At 35.3% G+C, this 26,396-nt stretch overlaps 1 protein-coding gene across 7 annotated transcripts; it reads left to right on the top strand.

The window, feature by feature from the left end:
• Positions 1–170: 170 nt before the first annotated feature.
• ZNF207 (zinc finger protein 207) lies at positions 171–25,025 on the top strand. Of its 7 annotated transcripts, none has more exons than XM_043480693.1 (12): positions 171–358; positions 1,773–1,899; positions 6,135–6,273; positions 7,213–7,383; positions 7,502–7,577; positions 8,094–8,141; positions 9,240–9,310; positions 10,695–10,852; positions 12,041–12,133; positions 13,134–13,376; positions 13,977–14,136; positions 14,279–25,025. In XM_043480693.1, exons 1-12 carry the CDS (start codon positions 318–320, stop codon positions 14,437–14,439), a joined length of 1,488 nt encoding a protein of 495 aa, XP_043336628.1. In that variant the 5' UTR covers positions 171–317; the 3' UTR covers positions 14,440–25,025. The 7 variants fall into 7 exon arrangements, with proteins under 7 accessions (XP_043336628.1, XP_043336632.1, XP_043336630.1 ...); XM_043480694.1 differs by having other exon boundaries at positions 174–358; positions 7,216–7,383; XM_043480697.1 differs by lacking the exon at positions 12,041–12,133.
• Positions 25,026–26,396: the final 1,371 nt, after the last annotated feature.

Below are 26,396 nucleotides of genomic sequence, written 5' to 3' on the forward strand. Positions count from 1 at the left end.
AGAAAAATAAGCTCTGAGAAATTCGCTTGCACACGAAAGCCGAGATGGCAAGCACTGACGAGATGGCCGCCAGCCCGACACGGCCGCGAGTCTCCACCCACTTAGGGCGGAGGCCTGCGTCACGTGACCCTCCCCGGCTTGGCACCGCCTCCGGCCGCAGAGCCTGACGGGAGACAGAGCGGCGAGCGAAGGCGTCGGCCATTTTGTGGATGTTTCCTGTGGGACGCGGTGGTGGCGGTTGGGTCGGAAGAGTGAGCTATTTTTCACGTTGTTTTTTCCTGTTTGTTTTCTCCTCTTTTTGTCGGTAGAGCGCAGTTATGGGTCGCAAGAAGAAGAAGCAGCTGAAGCCGTGGTGCTGGTATCCTTTGTCGGTTTGAAGTCGAGGCCAAGCGGGGGTGCCGGTTAGTGATGACTGGCTAGGAGAGGCCTGGTTTCGGCCTATGGCGGAGAGTGGGATCTAGGCCTCGAGGTCGGTGGTTTGGTGGTTGGACTTGGATTTGTGAAGACTCGTCAGAAAGTAGGTGCCCTGGGGCGAGAGGCTCTGGCAGTTGTGGGTCGTGGGACTTAGTGACTCAGGAGGTTCTTGCTTTGGTGCGAGCGTTGACCCCCTGAGGCGGCTCGGACCCCATCACCAAGGACAGAATACCCTGAGGACTCTTCTGCCACACCGTTGTTTTGTTGACGATTCCACAAAGGGACTTCGAGTATAATACGCTGATTGATTCTGGAGGATTAGGAGAGAGCTTCCGGAGTCTGTCACCCACTTTGTTTTTCTGGTGGAATCAGTGGTTTCGTAAAGGCTTCTGTTAGTCAACCCTGATTTCGACCCCCCTCCCCCCCCCCGCTTTTTATTGCGGGGGTGGGCGGTAGATCTAGCTTCCGCGTCTCACCCTCTGGCGCCTTAATCTTCGAGAAGTAACAGGGTGGGGTTACTTACTTTATACCTAGCTTTCTAGTAGTGAAAAAATGCATTTTAGGAATAAAACGTGGCGTCTTCCCCCCCCTCCCCGGAAACGTTAATAAACTACGTTCCAATTGTTTTTATTTATTGTCCTGTACGTAAAAAAGCTTGGCTACAGAACTGAATTTATTTTTGTAATAGTTGAAAAATGGTTACAAGTTTTGTTAAAGTGCTTTTAGGAAAATCTAATTGGTGAGTTAATGCTCGGTAACATAACTCTTATGTGAGTTTAAATGAAACCTTTGGCAACATAAATTCGGAATTGCAGGCAACTTTATGGGTTTTTATAGGAAATGGTTACTTTTACTCGCAGTGAACTTATTTTCAGATCCCAAATTAGTGTTAAATTCTAAATGTAAATTCTTAATCTGATTATTTTTATGTTCTACTTAATCCTTGAAGTTTTGTCGATATAAACTGTGTTGTTTTTCTTTAATAAACATTGATCCCTTGCAGTTAACAACGTGCGTTTGTAAAAGGTTGAGAAATTGAACAAAAGTTAATTTCACATAAATCTGGTAAACGCTGAAATTTGACAAAGCTATATGGCCTACGGTCTACGGAGATGTGTTTCTTTAGGGTTGGTGAAGAGAGATTGTGGGCTTCCGGGACATTGAAAATTCCAAAATTAGTGGCAGGTTTATTTCGAGTTATATAATACCAAAAGCAGAGTTTATACAAAGTACTTTTGGTTTTAGCTGTTCTCCGTTTTTAATGTTAAGTAGTGAATAGTGTTCTCTTTAATTGCATATTTATTTTCTGTAAGTAATGTTATTGTGCTATATTTTTGTACCTTAACAATCGTGATCAGGTATTGTAATAGAGATTTTGATGATGAGAAGATCCTTATACAGCACCAAAAAGCAAAGCATTTTAAATGCCATATATGTCATAAGAAATTGTATACAGGACCTGGCTTAGCTATTCATTGCATGCAGGTAAGGAGTTTTCTTCTCTTAATTTTTGCTCTCTTGTAGTTTGGAAACAACATGGAGGAAAAACCTTGAATTTCTTTTTGAAACCCAAGGGTGTTTTTTGTTGTTGTTCATTGCAAAAGATTGGATAAGTTGACCAGTTAATTTAAAAAAAAAAGGTCGTTTAGCCATGGAGAAGATAAACGATTGATTTTCTATGTTTAAAGAATTTTTATTAGTATTTGCCTTTAAATTATTGATATCTTCATCCTAGTTAGATACTTGACAGGCTGAAATCACAAAATATTTCCTCAATACTTGGGCAAAAAAACAAAGATTAGTGATTTAAATTTTGTAGACAATCTGACCAGTTCTACTCCTGGAAGAATTAGTACATATGGAGTAGGAAATGGCAACCCACTCCAGTCTTCTTGCCTGGAGAATTCCATGGACACAGAATCCTGGTGGGCTACAGTCCATGGGGTCGCAAATGACTGAGTCAATAAACCTTTGAAAAAAAGGTCACTGAGTGAATAAACCTTTGGGAAAAAAAAAAAGAATTAGTACATAATTAACTGCCATTACTCTGCCATTGAAGGATTTGTTACAATCCCGTTGCCTGCCTGGGGCTAGGTTTAGTTCCACCATTTATTCCATGGAAGGGTAGTGCTGTATTTCATTTAAAATTTAGGTTTTTTTCATTTCTAAGTAGGGGGAGCTTTGTAATGTATATTTCTGAAGATCTAGCAAGTTTTATTTTTGAAGATCTGTTTTATTCAACATTTCTTCTACTTTGCCAGTCCTAGAGCTGCCTGAATTTTTGTGTAATTGGACCCTAGAGAGGCGTGAGATGAAGGAATCCCCATTGGAAATTACTGTTGGTAGGAGGCAGGGAGGTAAATTAAAACAAGATTATTGCTTCCCCAAGCTTAAAAATAAGTTTTTGTAGATCTTTCTCACTTCTATCAAGCCAATCAGTAATTTGAAATCCATTCAAAAATCTAAGTGCCTGCTACATCTGCAATTTTCCATTGTGGCAATCACTGGTTGTTAATCGCTAAATCCTGTCTGACTCTCTTTGACTCCTGGACTGTAGCCTGCCAGGCTCCTCCGTCCTTGGAATTGCTCAGGCAAAAATACTGGAGTGGGTTGCCACTTTGAACTCAGGTCTCCTGCATTGCAGGCAGATTCTTTACTGCTGAGCCATGAGGGAAACCCAGTCACTTAGTTACCTGTGACTATTTTAAAAGAAATTTAAAAAAGAGAAGTTAAATTCCTTAGTCACATTATAGCCACATTTCCATTGCTTAGTCACATGTGACTGGTGGATGACTATTGTATAGTACAGATGTAGGACTTTACCATTTATGTGAGACAGCATTGTACAGTGTTTGAAGCACCATATATATAGCAATGAATAAAATAGTCATTTTTGTGAAGTTTAGATCAACACTGTGGAGGAAAACAACCTATAATTGTTTACTTAGTCTTATGCTGATACATGATAGAGAACTAAAACTAGGTAGAGGGGAATAGGGGAGGGCCATAAGATAGTAAAGGCCTGAATGACAAGCTGACATCTGAACGGAGATCAAAGAGGGTGAGGGAGAGATTCCAGGGAACAGCAAATGAGAAACTGTTACATCAGGAGTATTATATTGAGGGAAGAGCAGCAATGTGCTACTTTATATAGGAGGTCTTGTTGGCTGCTGTATTTCTTTAAGTCTGAGTTAAATGGGAGGTTTTAATTGAAGTGTAACATGCTTTGGTGTACTTTGGGTCATTTTGGCTGTAAGGTTGAGAAGAGACTGTAGAGTGCAGTAAGACTGCCTTAGGAGTATTGGAGGCAAGAGGTGATCGTGACAGAGATAAGAATTTGTTGATGGGTTAGATGTGGAAGGTGAGAAAGTGAGGGGTGGAGGATGATCTGAAGGTTTTTGGTTTGAGCACTGTGAAAAGTGAGTTGAATACAGTGATAGTCAATTGGCCCTTGGTATTTTGGTATCACGGTGGATTCAACCAACCACAGTTGGGAGTCAGTTGATTGAACCCTCAAGTGCAGAAATCCACAGATACTGGAGGGTGACTGTACTATGCCATTTTATATGAGGGACTTGAGCATCCTTGGTATGAGATGGGTAGTCCTGGAACCAGTTCCTCCTCGATACCAAGGGATGATCACTGATGTCTAGAAAGCTTCGGGAAGAATAGGCTTAGAGGTGAGAATACTAAATCATGTTATGTTAATTTTGAGTATTGTTGAGAAGGTCTTACTGAATATCCAGATGGAGATGGCATATAAGCAGTTGAATCTGCAGGTCTATAGTTTAGAGAAGTTGGAGCTACAGATGGAAGTTTGGGAGGATACAGTATAAGGATGGCTATTTTAAGCCATGATACTAGATGTCCTTAGGGAGTATAGATAGAAAAGAGGTGCAAGGACTCCACCTTGGGTGTCTCCCAGCATTTAGAGGTAGTGCTGATTAAAATAAACCAGATGATTGAAATAAACCTATCAAGATTGAGAAGGTAGGAAAACCAAGAGACTAGTGCCCTGGAAGCCAAATGAGGTGTTTTTTTTTTTTTTTTTTCAAATGAGGTGTTTTAAGGAGAGAGTTAAGTCAAAGCTAGTGGTAGGTCAAGAAAGCACAGGGCGAAGAGTGGTTTGATCAAAGTAGAGGTCATTGATTACTTGCCAGGAGTGCTTTCCTAGGATGAAGAAGATGAAAGGCTGTTTGGAGTGCTTGCAAGAGAAATGAGAGGGAAAGTAGAGGCACTGTTTCAGGGAGTTGTACTATAAGAGAAGAGCAAAGAAGTGTAATGAAAGCTGGAAGGACTATTAGTAATTATTTAATTGAAATTGTCTATTTATTTTAAAAAAATTGTCTATTTATATATTCTTATAGCAGCCTGTGACATAGGCATGGCAGTTAAATTAGACACATGCTCCAGTTTTTATAGATAAAAGATGTTTTTCCCCTCATCACTTAGAAGCGTAATGAAAACTAGTTACTGTGTCTGTGGATGTAGCTATATTTCTTTAGAGAACATAGAGATGACTTCATGTTCATCATCAAGAAAAGTAACATTCTAAAAAACTTGGGGGGGGAATAATTACATGATTTATTGAGTAGCTTTATTCATGGATCTTTTAATCATAATAAGATAATTTCTAAGTTTGATTTGCATTTCAGTTTTTTAAATCTTTGAGATACTCTTCTAGAAAGAAAAAAGTTTTCTTTACCTTCTGTTCTGTGAAAGAGTCTTAAAGGAAAAGAAAAATGTGTTACTTGGACAACTGTATCAAAGTCATTACCCTTACCGTATAAAAGCGGTTGTCAAACTTGAACATGCAAAGGAATCACCTTGAAGGCCTAGATTCATGGTTGTACTCAAGAGTTTCTGATTCAATAGGACTCAAGTGTGCCCTGAGAATTTGGATTTCTGATAAGGTTCCAGTTGAAGCCAGTGGTCTAGGCAAACTACTTTGACATCCTTTAACCTAAGTTAAAACATATTTGCTGAAGGAACCAAGACTGACCAGGGTTTTACCATATTGATAGAAGTTACTCACTGAGGGTTAGAAATGTTTGAACTAGCAAAGACCGTACAGTGAAAAAAGGTCCTGAATCCTCAGTGTTACACAATAACACATCTTAAGAACTTCTTTTTGTGATCAACCAAATACATTCAGAGATAGGGACAGGTTCTCTGCTATGGCAGTATTAAGCTCCTTAGGTGACTCATTAGCTGTGGGTAATGCTAATTATAAATGTCACTTTGTGGTTTGTAATTACTAGCTTGTCAAGTACATCATTGGAAATTTCACTTTATTTATTTATTATTTATTTAATATAATAAGGCTTCATAAACATTACTTAATTCAGACTTCAGACTTCCCTGATTTGAGTAGTACTGTTACTTCATTGCTAATAATTCAAACAAGATTATAAGCTACACATTGCCAAGTGCTTTTTATATACAGTTTTTTTTTTTAATCTTAAAAATAACCTGAGAAGTTAGGTAGTAAATTAGGTGAAGTAAACTGAGGCTTAGGTCAGATGATTTGCCCAGATTTTGAAAAGCTGGGGGGTTGAATTCAGTCTCACTATAGAACAAGTTATTCTTTACCTTTATACTAAATGGTCTATGAGTAATTTAAAATTCTTTTTTAAAAAAGACTTTCATGAGGCAGTTTTGTCTATCTAATGGAAGGCTTGCGTTCTGTTTGTGTGGATTTGTTTGTTTTTTAATTTTAGGTGCATAAAGAGACAATAGATGCAGTACCAAATGCAATACCTGGGAGAACAGACATAGAGTTGGAAATATATGGTATGGAAGGTATTCCAGAAAAAGATATGGATGAAAGAAGACGACTTCTTGAACAAAAAACACAAGGTAAATGCTAAGGTATACGCTTAATAAATAAATTTCTTAATAAAGCTTCACTAATGAGAGTATTATTACTATTTTAAAGTATAAATTTAATGGTCGGTATTAGATCTATTCGGGCTTCCTTGGTGGCTCAGACAGTAAAGAGTCTGCCTGTGATGCAGGAGACCTGGGTTTGATCCTTCGGTTGGGAGGATCCCCTGGAGGAGGGCATGGCAACCCACTCCAGTGTTCTTATGTGGAGAATCCCCTTGGACAGAGGAGCCTGGCAGGCTACAGTCTGTGGGGTCGCAAAGAGTCAGACACACTGAGCGACTAAGCATAGCACCGCACATTAGATCTATTCAGAATTCCACAGTTTTGAGTTTTTTTGTCTTATGTTTGAAATTAATAGATTTTGTTTTGTATACATGGTACTGTTTGGATAATTTCATACATTTTTTTGCTCATAACTGAATTCCAGGTAGATATAGCAAGTGTTAAGGCCTTTAAAAATGAAGGTACCTTGTTTAGATTTATGAAATCACTAGTTGTAAATTTTTAGTACTGTATTTGACTTGGTATTTGCAGCCCTCTTCTATCCAAATGATAGAATCTTACTAATAACCTAAGAAATTTTTTATTTTGAAAAGCATTACAGGGAGGTCAGACTGCTTTGTCATAATTTACCTTTTAGAGTGGAATAGGAAGCTTGTTATGTATAGCTGATTTAGGAAAATGACTTTTGCCTGCCATAGAATAGGGAGGGGATGTTAACCTTCTTGCTTAATACAGATTGAAAAACCATTTAAAGAGTAAAGAACAGTGTTGGCCGAATTTTTTTTGCAAAAAAAAATCTCAAGAGCTAGTTGCACCGAAATAAAGTTTTTAAATGTTGAATGTCTTAGACTTGCTTTGTTTTTCTTTTTTTTACTCTATGGGAAAAATTAATTGAACCTTTTTTAGCAGAGAGTCAAAAAAAGAAGCAGCAAGATGATTCTGATGAGTATGATGATGATGACTCTGCAGCTTCGACTTCATTTCAACCACAGCCTGTTCAGCCTCAGCAAGGTTATATCCCCCCAATGGCACAACCAGGACTACCGCCTGTTCCAGGAGCACCAGGAATGCCTCCAGGTAGCACCTAAGGCCTCTTACAATTTAACATTCTCAAGTCTTCATTGATACAGATTAGAAGTATTAATTTTTCCTTCTTTTTGTATGTTTTCTTTTTGGTGAAAATTCTTATTTATAGGCATACCTCCATTAATGCCAGGTGTTCCTCCTCTGATGCCAGGAATGCCACCAGTTATGCCAGGAATGCCACCTGGGTAAGGAAACTCTTTTAATTAACTTGTGAGCTGGTGCCTAGTAGTGATCTTTCTCAGCTTGGGTATTTACATCAATTAAATGTTACTTTGTGGGATTTTCTTTGTTTTTTTTTTTGCTTCTAAAAGGTATGGGCTCTATTAATTATTAAACTTATCTAATAAAGAAATTACTAATAAATTTAAGGAATATAAATTTGCCTCTGGAGAGAATAGATTTTTGGGTTTTAGGATAAATGTAGGCAGCCATCTGCTTCAATTGCATCTGATGTAATTAAAGTAGTTGGTTGTAGATTTGAGTTTTTGAGATTCAGAACTGTCCATGACACTTTGTAGTTGTGACAGAAGCAAACTCTGTAAATGATTTGTCAAGTCTTCAAGAACTAAAATGAATATGAGGTGCCCGTGCTCATCACTTTTACTTAAAAATATTGTTGGATGTGAAAGGTATACAATACACTTTCCCACTGTATTTTGAAAATCACAGTTAGATTTTGATTTTGTCATACATTTTCACAGATTGCATCATCAGAGAAAATACACCCAGTCATTTTGCGGTGAAAACATGTAAGCATCTCATTCATAATGTAATTCAGGAGGTATAATCATAATGTCATTTTTTTGTGTGTTTAATGGTATCTATTCAGTTGACTTCAAAACTTTTCTAACCTTCCTCACTAAAACTTCTAAAATTTGCAAACTGACACAGATCTCTTAAAGGAGGGAACTAAAAAACATCTGAGGAAATAGTAATAGACCCACATAAATCATTTTCTAATTTTGCAGCTGTTTTCCCCGAGCTGCTAAAAGTTATGAGACTTAGAGAGGGTTGATATTTAAGAAAGAGTATATTCTTTTGTGAAATTACATGCTCTATTATGGAAAGTAATTGAATTTTCTTTAATAAAACCTATATATAGAAGTTATTCTGTTTAAGAATCCTAAATCAAAAATTCACAAAACTTGTGATTTTTTAAGTGAATTGGACACTGATATTTGAAGGTGAGCTCTTCTAAGAAAAGGAAAATAAGGGTTATGCTTTTAAGTCCTGGTTTAGTGTTAGGAGCTTTCTACATAAAAAGTAGAGGCTGTGAGTTTAGTTTTGGTTATCTTTCATTTTGATCGTGGTTTATGTGTGCCCATCCCCCAAAAAAGAAAACTTTTCACTCCATAGAATACACTTAGTGTTTTTTCTTTTTGGAAAAAATCTGATAGCTCTAAAATGGAGGGTTCTGTTTAAAGGGGGAGGTTTTTTGGTTTTGTTTTTGGTTTTGTTTTTTAATTTATATTCTGTGGATATATTCCAAGTGAGACAGAAAGTGATTTTGTTTTCCAGTTACACATTTTAGATAAGGCCTCTTGTTTTTAAGAAGAGTAAAATATTTGTTCTCAGTAACTTTAAATGTATTAAAATGTTCTTTTAACAGACACTGAATTTTTTTCCCCCTCTTCTACTGGTAAACCAGAGTGTTTGCTGGGCTTTAGGGGATTTATTTTGATAGGATTGTTTTTAGTGTGTTGTATGTTCTTTCACTTCGATAGATTTCAATATTAGAGGTCAAATTCAAGTCTTTATTGTTGTTTCAGGCTTTTAGCTAGAATATTTTCTAATGTTTTATGCTGTTAATTAACTTTAGTTGTCTCTTGAAATTTGCTTTCTAATAGAATGATGCCAATGGGTGGAATGATGCCACCTGGACCGGGAATACCACCTCTGATGCCTGGTATGCCACCAGGTATGAAATGTTAGACAATTTCCTTTTTAATATGACAGGCATGTTTTATTCTTAAGTATTTTGAATAACAAATTTATGAGCATTGGTACAATGTGATTTTAAGTTTTCTATAGGTTAGCGACTTCTTTTAAAATTACTGTGAGAAATTACTGTAGTTTGTGTGTGTGTGTGTGTGTGTGTGTGTGTGTTTTAATAGACAGTAAAAGTAGTCTTCAAAGCAACCAGAATGAGTCATTGAGCTTGTGACTTAAAGAGTGGTTATATATATTAGGAATATTTTAGACAAGTAATGGAGACCCTTAGCACGTAACAGAAAAACCCAACCCTAAGTGGTAGATTTGATGACTACGGTGATAACAAGAACCCATACTTTCTTAAATTTGCCACTTTGCCAGCCTTAGCTTTTGTTCCTCAGACATGTTACTCAGTAGTTCCAAGATGACTCAGGCAAGAAAGGATGCTTTTACTTCTTTTACTTTATGGCAAAGTAACTTTCCCAGAAGCTCTTAGCCTCTTAGATGTCATTTGCCAGAAAAAGGTCTAATGGACCCCCTAGGTACAAGGAAGCCTGCAAATTAATTAAAATATCTTGACTAAGTCTATAATGTGAGGAGATGGGATTTGGTTAGCCCAAGAAATAAGTGTGCCACACAGGTTTCCATGAGACTCTCTTGATCTGTTGCCTGGTTTTTTAGTCCTAGCACGTTTGATTTGCAATCCATAACAGAGTCACATGTACTCAAGTGATAGTATAAAAGGAGCAGGAAAAATAAAGCAGCAGCAAAATTTGAATCATAGCTAGCGCAACCTTTAATTTTTAGGCAACAGCTTCACATACATTATGATCTGACATAACTTTAGACCTTTAAAGGAATAAAGAAAAATAACCTGTATTCATTTGCTAATAGGAAGTCAGTAAAAGTTTAAGTTACTTTGAGGCACTTGAAAGAACGGCTAGTGGTGCATTTAGGAAAATGTATGTATTAAAGTATTTAGGTGGAGTAACTTCCTTTCTGGAATAATTTTTATGAGTATATGACCTATTAATAGTTTTTATTGCAGTTTGCATTAGAGTTCTGGAAACATCTGTCTTAGATGATTGAAATAATTCTGTATGTTTGAAAATTTTATTGCATTAGTAAATATCAATAGGCCTACTTGTTGCTCTGCCTATATATAGGTTTTCTCGTGGTATCTTAAACATCTAAAAATTTTAAAGAGGAACAAAGTCATGTAGAAAGTTGGAGGCAGAGTTGTTCCAAGTGGCAAATGCCTAGGTTCTCTGGGCCTCTTTGAGTTCAGGAGTCAAGAGTTAGTAATTTTACAGTATAGGGTTTTTTGTTTTGTTTTTTAATTGGCTACGAATTTTTTTAATTCTCTGCAGGTATGCCCCCTCCTGTTCCACGTCCTGGAATTCCTCCAATGACTCAGGCACAGGCTGTTTCAGCTCCAGGTATTCTTAACAGACCACCTGCACCAACAGCAACAGTTCCGGCTCCGCAGCCTCCAGTTACTAAGCCTCTTTTCCCCAGTGCAGGACAGGTAAGGCGAAATTCTTGAAAAAGGAGTGCATTAATATTTAAAGGTAAAGTGCAGTTTACTGAAATCCTTAAGTTTGTCATAGGTTATTTAAGTAGTTCTTAATCTTTTTAATATAATTTATTTATTGTACTAAGGAGTGGCCTATTCTCTCCCATGTTTGTACACATTGCTTTTCTCTACTCATAAAAGATTAACTGAAACCAGAGAATAGTGTTGTATGTTGTTTTTTCATAATAGTTAATGCTGGTTATTCTTCACTTTATTAGAAATGAAAATTTAATTTCTGGGAGCTTAAATAAAAATGTTAAGAACTCCTCTTTTACATAATGAGCTCTGGGTAGAATGAAACCAAAGACAAAAATGTAAAATCCTAAAAAAAAAAAAAAATGTAAAATCCTGAAATCTGTAGCAAATTATTTTTGGGCTCTTCCTTTAATCTAGAATTGTTAAACAATGTTGCACTGTTGTAGGAAGGGCATCATTTAATGGATTTTGACCTAGTCAAACTGGTATTTCTACTCGTCTTTTTTTCTACCCCTTGCCAGAACTCAGAAGCAAAAGATTATATGTAGTATGTATGTAATGGTTGTTATCCCAGTTTCATTCTGAATTAGGCAGGTGTATTTAATTCATTCAGAATTCAAAAGATCAGGATGTATGTTATGTTCTTTATTGTTCACCTTAAAATGATCTATTAGATGTTTTCTTTTTTCAACTTTTTCCTGTTTGTAGTTGCTAAATTAACAAGCATTACTTTTTAAGTGCCTTTTAAGACATATTAACTTATGTTTTTGAGATTGGGGGTGATCTTTTTCCTGAGGGATGTTATTAAACTTTTGGCAAATATTGTTACTGAGAGAATTAAGTAATGCATCATAATTCTCAGTTTAAGGTATCAGTTTTGAAATACCATAGTGCAGAACACCTTAGGTTTAGGGGGAAGAAAAAACTATGGTTAATTAGATTTATTGATATAGAATTAAAGTTTTTTTGAAACTCATACTGTCACTCTGTTTATTGTAAATGCATTAACTGCCTACCTCTATATATAAAACAGTTTTGATTGCATTGTATTTTGCATTTACAGAAATGCAATCTATCTATACTGGAAAAAAAAGTCTACCACATGGCTTATTTTCACCCATTTGTTTGGAGACTTTTCATTGTTTCCTTTCTTTTATGCTACAGATGGGGACACCTGTAACAAGCTCAAGTACAGCTTCATCCAATTCAGAAAGTCTGTCTGCATCTTCTAAAGCTCTGTTTCCTAGCACAGCACAAGTACGCAGGAAGTTGCAGTTTAAAATTGTTAAAATGGCTTTATAACTTAACCCTTTGGACCCTACTTAAAAACTTAATCTTTTCCCAAAAATATATTATTTAATTTTTTAAAAAGAAATTAATGGCTTATAAATCAATGGTATTTGAAAATTTGAACCACATACTAATAGAAAAAAATGTACCCCAAACTCCTATGGCTCTAAAGGGTTAAAAGCATGTAAGCAGTAAGTGCATTATAGTGGCCAATGGTTAGCTTGATGCATGATTAAGCTATTCTGTTTTATGCTGTTTAATGCATCACGTATAACGTAAGGAAATTTAGTACTCTGCATTTGGTTCTAAAAATTGGCCTAGTTTACATGTTTCAGATGCATAGTGTTACAGAAAGTAACAAATATATTACTGGTAACTTTATACTTAAAAGCTCTACTGAACCCTTTTGTCCATCATAATCATACAGACATTGTTAATTGAGCGGACATTGTATTACTGTATAAAGAATATTTCTGAAGGCCATATCTTTAATGTGTCACCATTGATGATTGTTTATGGTAGGCTTAGTAACTGAAATTTATGCAAACATTTTTTTGTATTCTATAATTTGACTTTTTCTTATTTTTTTGTTTGGTAGATCAATTTTTTAAAAAGTAATTTAGAGTAATGAAAATTGAACATACTCTATTTCATGATACAGTACAGTAGTTCATCAATTAGGAATAATACAAAGCTTTGTAAATTAATTATTGGTGAGGAGATATATGCTGTCTGAGAAATTACATAAGCAGTCTTGTTTCTTGTTTCCCCTGCTGTGTTTTAGTTGTACTTTGATTCACATCTTTCAATATTTTATGTTATCTTAAATTTTGTGGATTGATCATGTTAACTTAGTTTTCATTTAAAATTTTGTCCCTTATTGAATGCTAGTGTATTGCTTTTAAGTTAAATTGGTGGTAGATATATTTCAGTTTTGAGGTTTTATTGATGAAAGATTGTTTTACAGGCTCAGGCAGCTGTCCAGGGACCTGTTGGTACAGATTTCAAGCCCTTAAATAGTACCCCTGCAACAACTACAGAACCACCAAAGCCTACATTCCCTGCATATACACAGTCTACAGCTTCAACCACTAGTACAACAAATAGCACTGCAGCTAAACCAGCAGCTTCCATTACAAGTAAGCCTGCTACACTTACCACAACCAGTGCAACCAGTAAGTTGATCCATCCAGATGAGGATATATCACTGGTAAGTTGTTTACAATTTTTTACTAGCAGAGTTTGATTGAGTACTATTGTAGCAACTTGTTCATTTGAAAAAGTTTTAATTTGTGTACAATGGTCTTAAGATCTGATTGAATGCTAAGTGATTTTTACCATTCAAATTTATTTTTACCATTCTAACTTCACAAAACAAAGTGAATATTGCATATTTTGATCTTAGATGCATTCCCCCTCCCCTAACACTATGTCTAAAAGAAGGTAGTGAGTTGGGTTCTTACTCTTAAAAATTAGTTTAGTTGGACATAAACTTGTAAATGAATTGAAAAAGCAGGTAAGTTAATCTGCAGATTGCTTACTGTACATACACCTTCTTCATTACACAGTTTCTTGCTGAAGCAATTTATAATTCCTGGAAAGTTGTTCAAACATAACATACTGCAAATATAAAACTAGGTGACGTTTCTTAAGGCATCAAGGTTTTAAGTAGTTGGATTGATTTGTGTTGTGAAAGTAATTGGAATGTAAGTACATTTAAAAATGATTATAAGGACTTTAGTTTCTTGCCTTCATGCTTAACAACTCTCTGTGTTCATATGTTTCACATCTCACATATTTTTATTCCTAGGAAGAGAGAAGAGCACAGTTACCTAAATACCAACGTAATCTTCCTCGACCAGGACAGGCTCCCATTGGTAATCCACCTGTTGGACCAATTGGAGGTATGATGCCACCGCAGCCAGGCATCCCACAGCAACAAGGAATGAGACCCCCAATGCCACCTCATGGTATTCCTCTTTTTTATGTTTTTTTTATTTAGTGGCTTTCTGAGTATACACATAAAACAAATTTATATGCAAAATGCATTACATTTAAAAGTATGGTGCACAGACTGAATCTTTTTTTGTGTGTTTTAAATGTGTTTTTTAGGTCAGTATGGTGGTCATCATCAAGGCATGCCGGGTTACCTTCCTGGTGCTATGCCACCATATGGGCAGGGACCGCCAATGGTGCCCCCTTACCAAGGTGGGCCTCCTCGACCTCCGATGGGAATGAGACCTCCTGTAATGTCGCAAGGTGGCCGTTACTGATCTTACTTCATCCAGTCTAATAGGTTTGGAGATTAAACCTTTTCTCAACTTGTGCTGTTTATATAGCCAAGCTTCCGTCAATAAGGCGTCATTGTGACTTTAACAAAAACATTATCTTCCCACATACCAGGAACTATTGGACATTTATTTTACATGGGAAAATTTATTTGGAATAATAAAGCAGGAACTTTTCCTGAAGTTGCAATTTATACTGTATGGCTTCTTTTTCATGTTTCATCTAGGTTTTTAGAAGTGAAGTATAGTAAATTTGGTTCGTTATATTGTGAAGGCGCTGGAATTACATGAACATACCACCTTAATAAAGGCAAGTTCTGTAAGCTTACATTGCTATTTGTAAAGTTATGCCTTCACAGCATTTCAGATGCTGTTGGACTTCATGTCCCCAACCTAGCTTGGTGAGGGCTGTAACTGTCTCCAAGTACCTGTACATTGGAAGTCTGAATGTGTAACAATATTTAATGTATTTAGAGTTCCTCATGTTGCAGGGTTTAAGAAATCTGACCCTCCAAGGTCATGTGACTTTTCTGTACTGTTAAAACTTCATTGTAATAAAATGAGAGAAAAATTTATGCCTTTTTATTCGTAACCCAGCTGTGGACCACTGCCTGAAAGGTTTGTACAAATGCATGCCAGAGTAGATGTCCACATAATAAAATTCGTAGTTACCAATGCAGTTTTGATATATCATTGGATTCTGTCATTGAACTGTAGGTTGTTCGTTAGCTGCATGTTTTTAACTGGACAGTATATGTGGTATTGTATGTTAATCCTTCAGTTGACAAAAAACTTAGAGATATATATATATGGGTCATTATATGAGTATGAAATCTTTATATTGTGTCACCTTTCCACCCCCTTGCTGTCAGTACACGTTAGATATAGAGACTTAAAATGTAAATCCTAATATTCCCTTCTTCCTGCTGCTAATGTTTAGAGCCTAGTGCCAGACCCATTCATTTCCTTTAGATTATATTTGAAACTGTGGTACTGAGTGGACCTCAGAAGCTTTTCAGGTGCAAAATTCTAGAAGCTTAGGTGCATGCAGTAATAGCCTTTTGTGCTGTTAATGACTGGTATGTATTCTAAGTGTAATTATGAGAATATAAATATGCCTCTCAAAATGGTTAACAGATGGATTTGAAAATTTTTTTTATGTTCCTGGAAGATTTCATTATTTCTTTGATTAAATGGCTGCCTTCTGTTATTAAGCCTAAATGGCTTTTTGCTGTTAACCTTTTCATCCTTGGAAATTTGAATGTTAAAACTCTTCTATGGAGAACTTTTCTGTAGAGATGACTGCTATTATTCAGTATCTTGTGTTGCAAGTCTAATAATAATAGCTCGTTGACCACTTTTTGGCATCTATTTTTAAATCTTCTGTAGAATACTTTTATGATTATTTAAGTATCAAATGACCTGTGCAAAGTATAATTATTAATATTATGAACTCAAGTTTAGTTTTCCTTGATATAAAGTTAAGACAGCTAAGAAAAGAACATTTCTCTATAACCTTATGTGGAGGTGTAGGTAGCAGAATCTGAAGTTTTGTTTAAAAAAAAAGTTTAACCATCTAACAAAATACTAAAGGATGTTTTAATTATCATAAAAGAATCTGTATATAAGTGACAAGTAAAGTCATTGATTTAAAGAAAATACTGAGTATTACAAAGCTAAGTGCCATTTGTTTTGCTTCAGTGGTGGTATAGCTCCTGTGCTATTTATCACCAGGAAAGCATTTCTTTCTCTACCCCTTTTCTTAACAAACACATGTCTACCTACATAGTTTTGGAATTATCATATACTTCTTAGATTTGGCAGTATGTATATCATACTGCCAAAGACCTGTGTTGAGAATCTTTAAGGTCAAGATGGCATAATTTAAATTTAGAATTATTAAATAGGAAATGTTTTCCCAAACCAAGTGTCTCCCAAGCATTTCATGTACAGGGTCATCAACAAACTAGGAATGGATGATAACAGTGGGGCAGAGGGGGCAGGAAGAGGGTAAAAATGGGTTAGTAATACTTCAGAAATTTTGCAAAGCTTCATTTGCGTTTAATGCAAAGAGAACCAGTATATTGAGGTTGCTTTCTGAGATCTATAAGGAGAAAACATTACTACTTATGAATAAGGGGTAGAACTCTAATTATAAGTTATTTCAAAATGTTATGCACAGCACTTAGACTTAGGCACATCATCTCTTATGTTTGTATGTATATGGCTCAGATGGTGCCCATTTGGTATATTTAATGTATAATTTGTGCATGCATCAGAGCATAATAAGCTTCTAGAACATACCTTTTACCTAACTGCTTCTGGGGTCCATATTATGGTTCAATAATGAGTGGAACAAATTATGTTGAAGTAATTTTAACTCTTTGACTTAACTTTCTTAAATAATGGATGGAGTTCAGTTTAAGTAAACCTCATCTTCCCTCACAGAAGACAGCTTTGGGGACCCAGTTATATACAAGCAGGCATTGTGATTAACAATTTAGGAGGTTGTCAGATTAATGAGACTGCCAGCTTTGGCTCTAGCATACATCTGTTGTCACCACTTGAGAAAAAAAAGAACCACCATTTTTGTCTGGCACTAGTTTCTATTATGTAGCTTTTACTACTGTATGACAGTAACAAGGCCAGCAGGTGAGGATCAACTTTTGAGTGACTGCTGGAATATCATTTGACTTGAATACTTACTGTCTTAGCAATCTCTCACACATTTACCAATTAGAAATGGGGTAAATATTCTTTGAGCCCTCCTATTCCACTGATCAAGTTATATAATTGAACTTAAACTCAGTTTAACTAAATTTAGTTATTTGTGGGGGTGGGGGAGAGTCCCAATAAAAGTATGGACTCAGAATGGAATTACAGTGGACAATAGATTTTTTTTTTTTTAAAGAGCTACTCCTTTTTTCCTATGCTTGCTTGATCATTGGGATTTTTTTTAATGCATGTCTTTTAAATTAATTGGGTAATGTTTTTCTAAAATTAAAATTTTCTTCTTCCTATAGCCCTGCCATAGGACAGGCTGAGGCTGAGTCTCAGTGTTGCCCTGTTCAGTCTGAGGCAAGTGGGATTTATTTTATTCCTTATAGGGGCTTTCACAGCTTTATGGCTGTTGGATATTCATGTCCCCAAACTTGCAGCAAGTTTGGTGAAGGCCCCTAAATTTAATTAAATTTAGGGTTTTTATACTCTCTTGGCAGAGAAGGCTCTATATTAATATTCACGTTTGACTGTGGTGTTAATAAAATATTTGACATGTAATTTGTGTTACATAATACTTAACAGCCTCAGTAAAGCTGGTATTAACTTGTTTTGAACTTTAGTAAATTGACAAAATTTGACATTGTTGATTTGGAGGCTTGATATGTTTCATTCAAATTTTCCCTTTTACTTTTTAGGAAAATCTGACTGGTTATTTTCTCCTCAAACTATTAAATTTAACCTCAAGGATAAGTTTAATCATTAGACATGCCACTGGATAGTGAAATCTGCTTTTTTTAATTGCAAAGATACGTATTGAAGGTTGAAAAGCCATCTGGAAATGCTTGTGATTTTTAATATATATAAATCTCACCACATTAGAGCAAATGTTAATGTAGAGCCCTGTGAAAAGTGGGAAGATGGTGTGTATGTGTGGTATGTATGTGTATACACTACACATTTGGTATAAAAAAGGTTTGGGTATTAACGACTTACAGTATGGGTGATTATTTTCAAGCAGTCAAACTGAAATTGTATCACATAGTAAAGTTAGTATATTGAACTATGGTTTTGGAATGATAATTTTGAGTTTCATTTTTATCTTTACTGAGCAATATTTGATGCAATATGCACACACGAAAAGCATCTATGTTTGTTTCCAACCAAAAATTGCTTTTATTTGGTTAAGAAAAGTATTTATGTGTATATGTTGTAGGGGGCAAGTAAAGGGGGAACTGGAAGAGAGGCCAAAACATTAACTTGGATTACTTTTGTTCTTCCTGTGTTAAAGCCATCGTTCTATGCAGATAGCATTTTCCTCTGAACAGTAACAGTTAACGTATAGTACAATGTTTAGCAAACTCAGGCTTGTGTTTCTATGTGGTTTTAATTCTTGGAAGCGTAAAGAAATACACATTCAGTGAATTCCAAATTTTCATGTCTGTAACTAGAACATATGCTTTTCTCTGTAACTGAATCATGGAAAGAAGATAACAATGTTCGAAAAAAGAATGTGTCACCACGAAAAAATTCCATTGGAATATTTTATTCCCTGCTCAATAATTGCACCTTTTAAGACTCCTTAGTTGGAGGTGCTTTCTGTTACAGCCACCTTGCCCCAATATATTGAAGTATTCAAACGTGAAGTTGCTTGTCCCATTTCTTAATAGTGATCATTGAAATAATTATAATTGAAATATACTCTTATTTAAGTACATTTGAGTGCTGGGGTGGGAGGAATTTTCTAAGGGTGACATAATTTATTGAAGGTGGTAAGATGTAGTTTCTTTGAGCTCTGTAGTTCTGTGATTCAGACAAATAACAATTTTAAGCATTACTTAACTCTCAGGTGTCTATCATGTCCACTGGTAAAACTTGGTAAATTACTGAAAGGAAATGTTGAAGTCACTTATTTTCTGAGATAAAATTTTGTTTAAACTGACACTTGTGTTGGTTATGAGATTTTTTAAAGTAGGAAACATGTAACCTAAAATTTGTGTAAATCAGGTATGTCTTTTTTTTAAGGCGGTATTTATCTACCATATTGAATAACTTTTGTATGTTATTCCAAAATGAAACTGGTTCTCTCTCACTCTTTTATGGAAGTCTTCTAAAAGAAAGGATTCATTATAAGACTATTGACTATAAGGCAGAGTTTTGTAAGTAAACGTTCTCCCAATTATACTTCTGCTTGCAATCCTCATGATTTGAATACTAGTGTAGGTTACTCCTCTCTCAACCTTCTTTTTCAATATTTTATTTTCTGTTATCTGAATCATTTTAATAAATAACCATTTGTTTTTATAGCATATAAATCATCGAACATTTCTGTGTGATTTCTTGGCAAAATAAGCAGCTACTTATATAGTGTTATGCGCATATTGGATATTCACAATTTTGTGGTTAAAATATCTCCAGTATTTCCAAGTGTTTTCATGTTTTTACTTGGCATTTTGTTGGAAAATACAGCTTTTAAAAGAAACTAGATTGTTCAGTAAGGCTTGGAGAAGAATTGCTTTTTTATAAGCATTGTTTTTCCTGACCTAGGTTTTATATACTTCTGCATAGTAATTTGGCCATAAAAGGAAAAACTTTTCATTTTCTTCCGAACTCAAAAAAGAATAGTTTGAAACTCTTACTAGTTTAAAATTATTGAACCCTCTCTCTTTAAATTTAATTAATCTCATGTATTCTCAGGGGAAATTATACTAGTCAGGATATAGAAATCAATTTAAGGTAGAAATTGGAGACCCAAAGTCGATCTTCACTGAAGCTGGTTTGAACTATTTATTTCTGACGCAAATTGAACATAAGTATTGTAAATGAAGACTGGTTCATAGTTAGGTTCTTTAGGCGGCAAATAACCACCAGCTTTATTATGAAAATATGTTTGTGTATTGTAATTTTTGTCAAATTAACTGTAGAGAAAATACATGTGAGTAAACTGTTCTAACAATTGATTACTTGGATCTCAGCCATTAATTCCAAATATTGTAGTGCTTTGTAAAGTTGTGATACAGCACAGCTTCAGTAATGTGCTGTGTTGGGTCAGGGGTTTTTGTAATGCTTTGTGTGTAAAAAGGGGGAAGTCCTTTATTGGAATTTTCTAGGCCTTGTGGCATTCTTACTGTGTCTGGGTTTTGTTTTTTAACCATTATCATAGTTAAGAATTGTATGTTTTGTTTTGGTTTAATTGTATGTTCAGTTTTGGTTTAAATATAAGTAACTGGCAATGAAATTCATTGATGCCCAGCTTGGATAAAAATGAAGAATGTTGTTTACCCAGCTTACTACACAAGAGACCAGTGGTGATTATTTGGGAGAAGCCATTGTATAGTGTTGTTAGACTTTTTTAAGAACCTTAAATGTAACGAAAAGTGACAGCATTCTGGCCTTGGTTTACATTCATTATGAAAGATTTCACCAGATCATTTATTACAATGTAGCTTGTTAACATTTTATTCATAAATAGTTTGGTGGTCAGTCAAAGATGAAAATAAACAAGATTTGCTGCATCATTTCCCAGTTTCTATTAATAAACAAGGCTGCCTAAGTACCCAAGTGGACCAAGAAAAGAGTTACTAAAGTTTCTGGACATTTGAGTTAGAAAAATGAGATATTTTAGTTACTGAGCAGAGCCTTCCCTTTTAGTTATTAGCTTGTTACTATACTTGTAGGAGAAACAGTAGAATTTACTTTTCTGCCCAGGTTCTTAAAATTGAAAATCTTCAGTATAAGGAAATGAAATCAAGTATTTTAAAAGTTGAATTTTAAAATATTCAAGTTTACCCTTTTAGAGTAACCCGTGTTTCTGTAGTACACATACCAAAATAGTTTATTAAAATTGAGATGTAGCCAAGAGATATACAGTATTAATAACTCATTCTCGTAAGATCACTCTAAATTTAATAGCCAACATAAGGTAATTTTTTAAGACTTAGGGAGAAAAATTTTTAACTGTATTAATGTCAGACTCTGAGGAAATTTTATGCGCATTGACTTTTTAAACTGAATTGAACTCCTCAGTTTAATACAATTTGTGTTTTTGTTAACTAGCAGCAGAATTTCAGCATTTGCTACTTACTGGTAGAGAAGAAAAATCCCACAGCCCTGCCAGTACAGGTTAGTTTAATCTGTAAGTACCTGATGTTCCTATTTTTTTCAAACATATCCATATAACCCACACAAGGAAGAAAGCTGTGCAGTTATTAAATGTGAGTATACTAGAGATCCATTGGACACTTTCACACACACAATATTTGGGCCAAAGTAGCTCTAGGTTTGCTCACCTTAGTTGTAATAAAGGTGTAATACTGCTCCTTTATTATCTGGTTATGATTGAACCTAAATAGATAAATTGTACGTAGGAGGAAGACAGTGGAAGTTTCAATTGGCTGTATGCTCATGTTGGTATATAGAGTGCAGGTGTTTGGCTTCAGGGTCTCCTACTTAAGCCACTTCTGTGGCGGAATTCATACTTTTTTAACTTTTTATAATATGAATAACAGACAATAAGTCACGTTTCCTCACCTCTAGCAGTGATAGTGGCGTGCAATCATAAGCTAGAAAATGTTTTTTTATACCTTTTTTGATCTTACATGTTTTTAGCAACTTTTGCTGTAATTAAGTACTGATTTTGTTCATCTTTTTTGTACACTATAGCCTATTCTGTTGGTGCACCACTGTTGTGGGTTCGTTTTATTTTGAACTAAGTAATATTTTAATGACCAAATGAATGCTGACTATCAGGAAGTCTAGACAGGTTTCTTTGTGTATTCCTTTTGAGGGGCAGTGAGAACATATCTGTTTATGAAAGTTACATTAAAGTTTTTGTTAGTTTCATTAGTTCTACCAGGATTCATTGTCGACTTGAACCATCCTTCAAAGATTTCCTTTAAGCTTTAAATATGCTTTTATGTTGATAAAAATTTTAAATACTGAGGAGAGAAGAAGCAAGTGTACAATTTAGTTTACACAAGCCTGAACCATTCTCCAGTCTATGGCTTCCTCTTCACCTTAAGTGTAAAGTTGTATAATAATGGGACAGTGTTCATAAAACTAGCTGATCTTTTATTCCTATTAAACTGGGATGGTGATGAGCCACTGAAAACGGATCATCTCAAGTTAATATGGAAGTCATGTTTTCAGTTAAGTGTTTTAATGACCTTGATTTAGCAACTGATAATATTTTTTATAAGATATTCACTTGGTTTTTTATATATAAAATTGCCTAAGGGCTTAAGTTTCATTGCCTTTCACAGTTTAATCTGTATAAGAAATGGTGTAGATACAGTGGAAATGGTTTTCCTTAAAACCATCTCTTTAAAGCTGCTTTGCTGGTGAGTACTTACTATTTTATACTTATATATATTACTATTTTTCTAAAGTTGGACACTTTGATGGCAGTGTCTTGAGTTTCTGTGTTCTTCAACTATTATCTGAATCAAGAGTGTTAAGGTGATTATTTTACTTCCTCACAGTTCCTAATAATTGGGGCTCACTTTTTTTCTGACCTTCACTTACTAGACTATAACTGCAGAAACTTTTAACATGTAAATTATTTCCTTTTGGTGAGATAGGAAAAATGTTTGTTAGTTTGTTTGCTCCAAACTAACATTAAGGAAAATCTTCTACAGATTTTTTTGTAGTTGACAGAAAATTTTTTTCTCAGTGCTTTTTGATTGCCATTTTACATAGGTATAAAATTTAAAGACCAGAATTTCTGTCTGTCCAGCGATTCCTGAACAGTTAACTGATAGTAGAGTTAAGGAAAGTTTGCCCAAAATGGTCATGCAGACTAATCACTTACACAGAGGTCTCTGAGTGAAGCTTGAAAATTTCAGATGTACTCTTAAATCATTCTAACCTTGCATGAAAAGCTTTGGTTGGAGTACTGATTTCTGGGACTGTGTATACCAGTGGAAATTAGCTTGAGTATGTTTCTAATTACTTGATCCCTGTTTGATCATTGTAACACATGGATTTTTTTTTTTTTCCTCTTTAGCTTTTAGTCACATCCTAGCTAATGTCAGTATATGCTAAGGATGTTTTCAGATTGTTTTTCCTGCTGTGATCTTTGTAAGTCAGTAATAAAGAGGCAACTCTTGCTTTTTATTTAGTATGAAGAGTGATAGTCTTCTAAAACCTGAAAATTGATATCTGAGTATGTGATAATGGTGATGTATTGTTCTAGATAAGCACTAAACAAAGTGTGGACCCTCAATTGATGTCTTTAAGATTTAAAATGAAGTATATTTCTAAGGAACTCTGTCCTTTCCTAGCAAGGATAAGCAGACGCTGAAAAGTCGGTAAGTATGTAACTTTAAATGCATGTAATAGTTATGTGAATAAATAGCTAAATTTCCATGGTTTAAGGTAATATCTAGACATGAACAAGAATTCTTGAATATCCTTTGCGACTTAATGTGTCTAGCATTTTTACAAATTTGTGTGCACACTGATTAAACTGAAAGGTACCTTACTTCTTTGTCTCGTTTGTTTTTATTTTTATGGTGCTTTACTAATTTCATATTTCACACTTTTTTCAGAGTAGAAATAAGTGGCGGGTAAAGAATATCTTCAAGGAAGAATTATTTAAATGTCCCCATCTTAAAACCCAGTGATGACCTTCTGTTTACCTTAAGGCTTCTGTTCTTTCAGCTCCCGTTAGATCCAACAGATAATCAAAAATGGGAATGAAATCTTTGTGCTCTTTCTGGAGTATTGTGGGAATCATTGTATAATAGTAAAATGTTACTTAAGGCAACAGTGGATTTTCAGGGAAGCAGTGTTTTTTAAATTAAGAGAGAAAGGTGGTGAGATTTTGGAATCTCTCCTCTCTGGTACACCATTGCTTTTAATAAAAAGAGGGTAAATGGAGGTTCAAGGGAAAACATTGAATTGCTACAGCAGGGAAGGTGATTTACATCTGAACACCATGTCTGCTTTCCAAAGTGATGTAGCATTTTGTGATATGGTACAAGATCTCAAAGGGGTGGGGAGAACAGGTGGGTTCCCTCCATTCCATCTCCAGGCTTCACTCCAGCACTGTACTGGCAAGTTGGGAAGTGAAGAAGAGCAAGTCATACAAGGGATATGATGGTAAGAAGAACCTAAACAAAACAAAGGAGGATAAGTGCTAGTCCATGTATATGATTAAGTGGTCTAGCTAAACAACTTTTGACTGGTAGCATAATTTTTAATCTAAGTAAATGAACTTACTGATTTAAAAGTTGTGATTAAATACTAGCTTAGAATTTTTACTGACTTTTATTTATTTTTTTCTGACTTTAAAAACTAATCAAAAAAGAAAGACGCTAGCAATTAATACTAGGATTTGCAGGGCAGGGGGGAGGTGGGTGGGTATTTTTAAATTAAAGCTTTCTTGCATAAGAGTGCGATTTGTTGCCTTGGCGTATCGCTTGAAAGCTAGAGCATAAGAAAAATGAAATGGATGACCACATTTATAGTGTTATATTAAATTTTAGCCTACTGGTAGGGTTTGAATGGAAGAGGTGTTCCCAGATACATGTTTGTGTGTGGAACCATATAATTGGAGCTCACAAAAAGCCTTGAGTTGTTTATTTGTTTTTTTTTTTTTCCTCCCCTCTTGAGTTCGTCTGGAAGTGTTTGCAAGGCTTTGAAAAAGCCAGAACTACCATTTGGAAAATGGTGCTTTATTTTCAGATATGAAACAAGTTTTGGGTTGGATCTTCATTTAAAGGTGGAAGGATTTTTGCTTCTGCATTATTAAAAGCAAGTGTCTTTTTATTCCACGGTAATGATTGACCATTAACATTTGAGTGTCTGTTGTTTACAAAGATTAATAAAATTTTTCATTTCTTAATTAATGATACTTGTCTGAGCCCTATTTATTAAGTTGTATCCAGAACAGATTATACTGAGAATGAATTATACACATCAGCTGTCCTGAACAGGTTTTGGTGTGCCTTGGGAAATGGAATCCACAGTTACTAAATATGAAATGTTTATTGGAAGAAAGTATTTAAATGGTAAATAAGTTTTAATACTGTGGGTATGGAGTAATTGGTGGTGGTTAGGTTGAACAAGTAGATGGAGCCAGAAGTAGCATAGTGGTTTAGGCTATGAGCATAAAATTAAACCTTGCAGTCCTATCCATCTCCATCATTTAGTAGTAGCTGACTTGACCTTGAGCAAGTTAACTTTTCTAAAGTGATGGTAATAATTTTCCTAGGCTTTTTGAGAAAAAGTTACTGTAATAGAACTTAGCCATGTCTACCAGACCAGTGGAAATGGCAAGGTTAGGGTCTAGGTATAGGCAGTTATTGAAAACCTAAAACTTATGAATGCTTAGGAATGCCAATTATATGCTTGGATACTCACCTGTATACAGGTAGACAGGAGATAGATCCCAAAAGGGACCTTGGAGCTTAGGGTTTAGGAAGCCAGCCCTGGCAGAAAAGTTTTGGGTGAGTGTTACAGGCAGAAGGAACAATAGGTGCAGAAACAGATGGGAAAGCTTAGCCTCTTGGAGGAACAAAAAATGAAGTGCAAGTGGTGGGCTGGGACCGTGTTTGTGGAGACTGGAGAAGTAGGTGGGCCAATCACGGATCATGGTTTGAATTTTAGTCTAGTGGAAGTCATTGAAAGACTTTGAGCTGGTGAGGAGTATATGACTTTTAAGAGCCCATTCTAAGGTGTGTGAAGGTGAGTGGGATTGGCATTATAGGGACTAGTTAGAAGGCAAGAACCTACCTCTAAACAGAACTCTGAAGATAACTGAAGTTATGAATTGCTATGGCTGGATAATCACTGAAGAAGTTATGCCAAGCCTAAGCACAGAAGAGTTAAGATTGGATAGTTAGCATGGTTTAGCCCACACCTGACCTTTCATTTAGGAAATACTGAGAATTTATAAGGCATTGAGAAAACTTCCGTCGTCTTGGTTTTAAGGATAAATGATAACACAGTGAAAATGCCCTCTGAGATATATATCAATATGGAGAGGAATGTGAGTAAGAAAATGAGATAAAGTAATTTGAGATAAACATAAAGGTTGCTGAATGCCATGTTAGGGATATGCATTCTCCTAGGAATTGAAGTGCCTTTGTTCATTACTGATGAGAGCTGTGGTTCTGTACTGCTCTCAGAAGCAACTTCTCCCAGATCACCAGACGCTGCCACCATTTTTCCATTGCTGCTATTGTCATGATGTGGAGTACTAGGGCTGAAGAACCATAATT

This window comes from Cervus canadensis, chromosome 1, assembly GCF_019320065.1.
Source record: "Cervus canadensis isolate Bull #8, Minnesota chromosome 1, ASM1932006v1, whole genome shotgun sequence".
Lineage (NCBI taxonomy): Eukaryota > Metazoa > Chordata > Mammalia > Artiodactyla > Cervidae > Cervus > Cervus canadensis.

What these genes read in the sequence shown, in the direction of transcription:
- ZNF207 (XM_043480693.1), top strand. Translation starts at nt 318, where the DNA reads ATGGGTCGCAAGAAGAAGAAGCAGCTGAAGCCGTGGTGCTG. An exon ending in CAGCTGAAGCCGTGGTGCTG is followed by an intron (nt 359 to 1,772) that starts GTATCCTTTGTC and finishes AATCGTGATCAG; the next exon opens with GTATTGTAATAGAGATTTTG. An exon ending in TAGCTATTCATTGCATGCAG is followed by an intron (nt 1,900 to 6,134) that starts GTAAGGAGTTTT and finishes TTTTAATTTTAG; the next exon opens with GTGCATAAAGAGACAATAGA.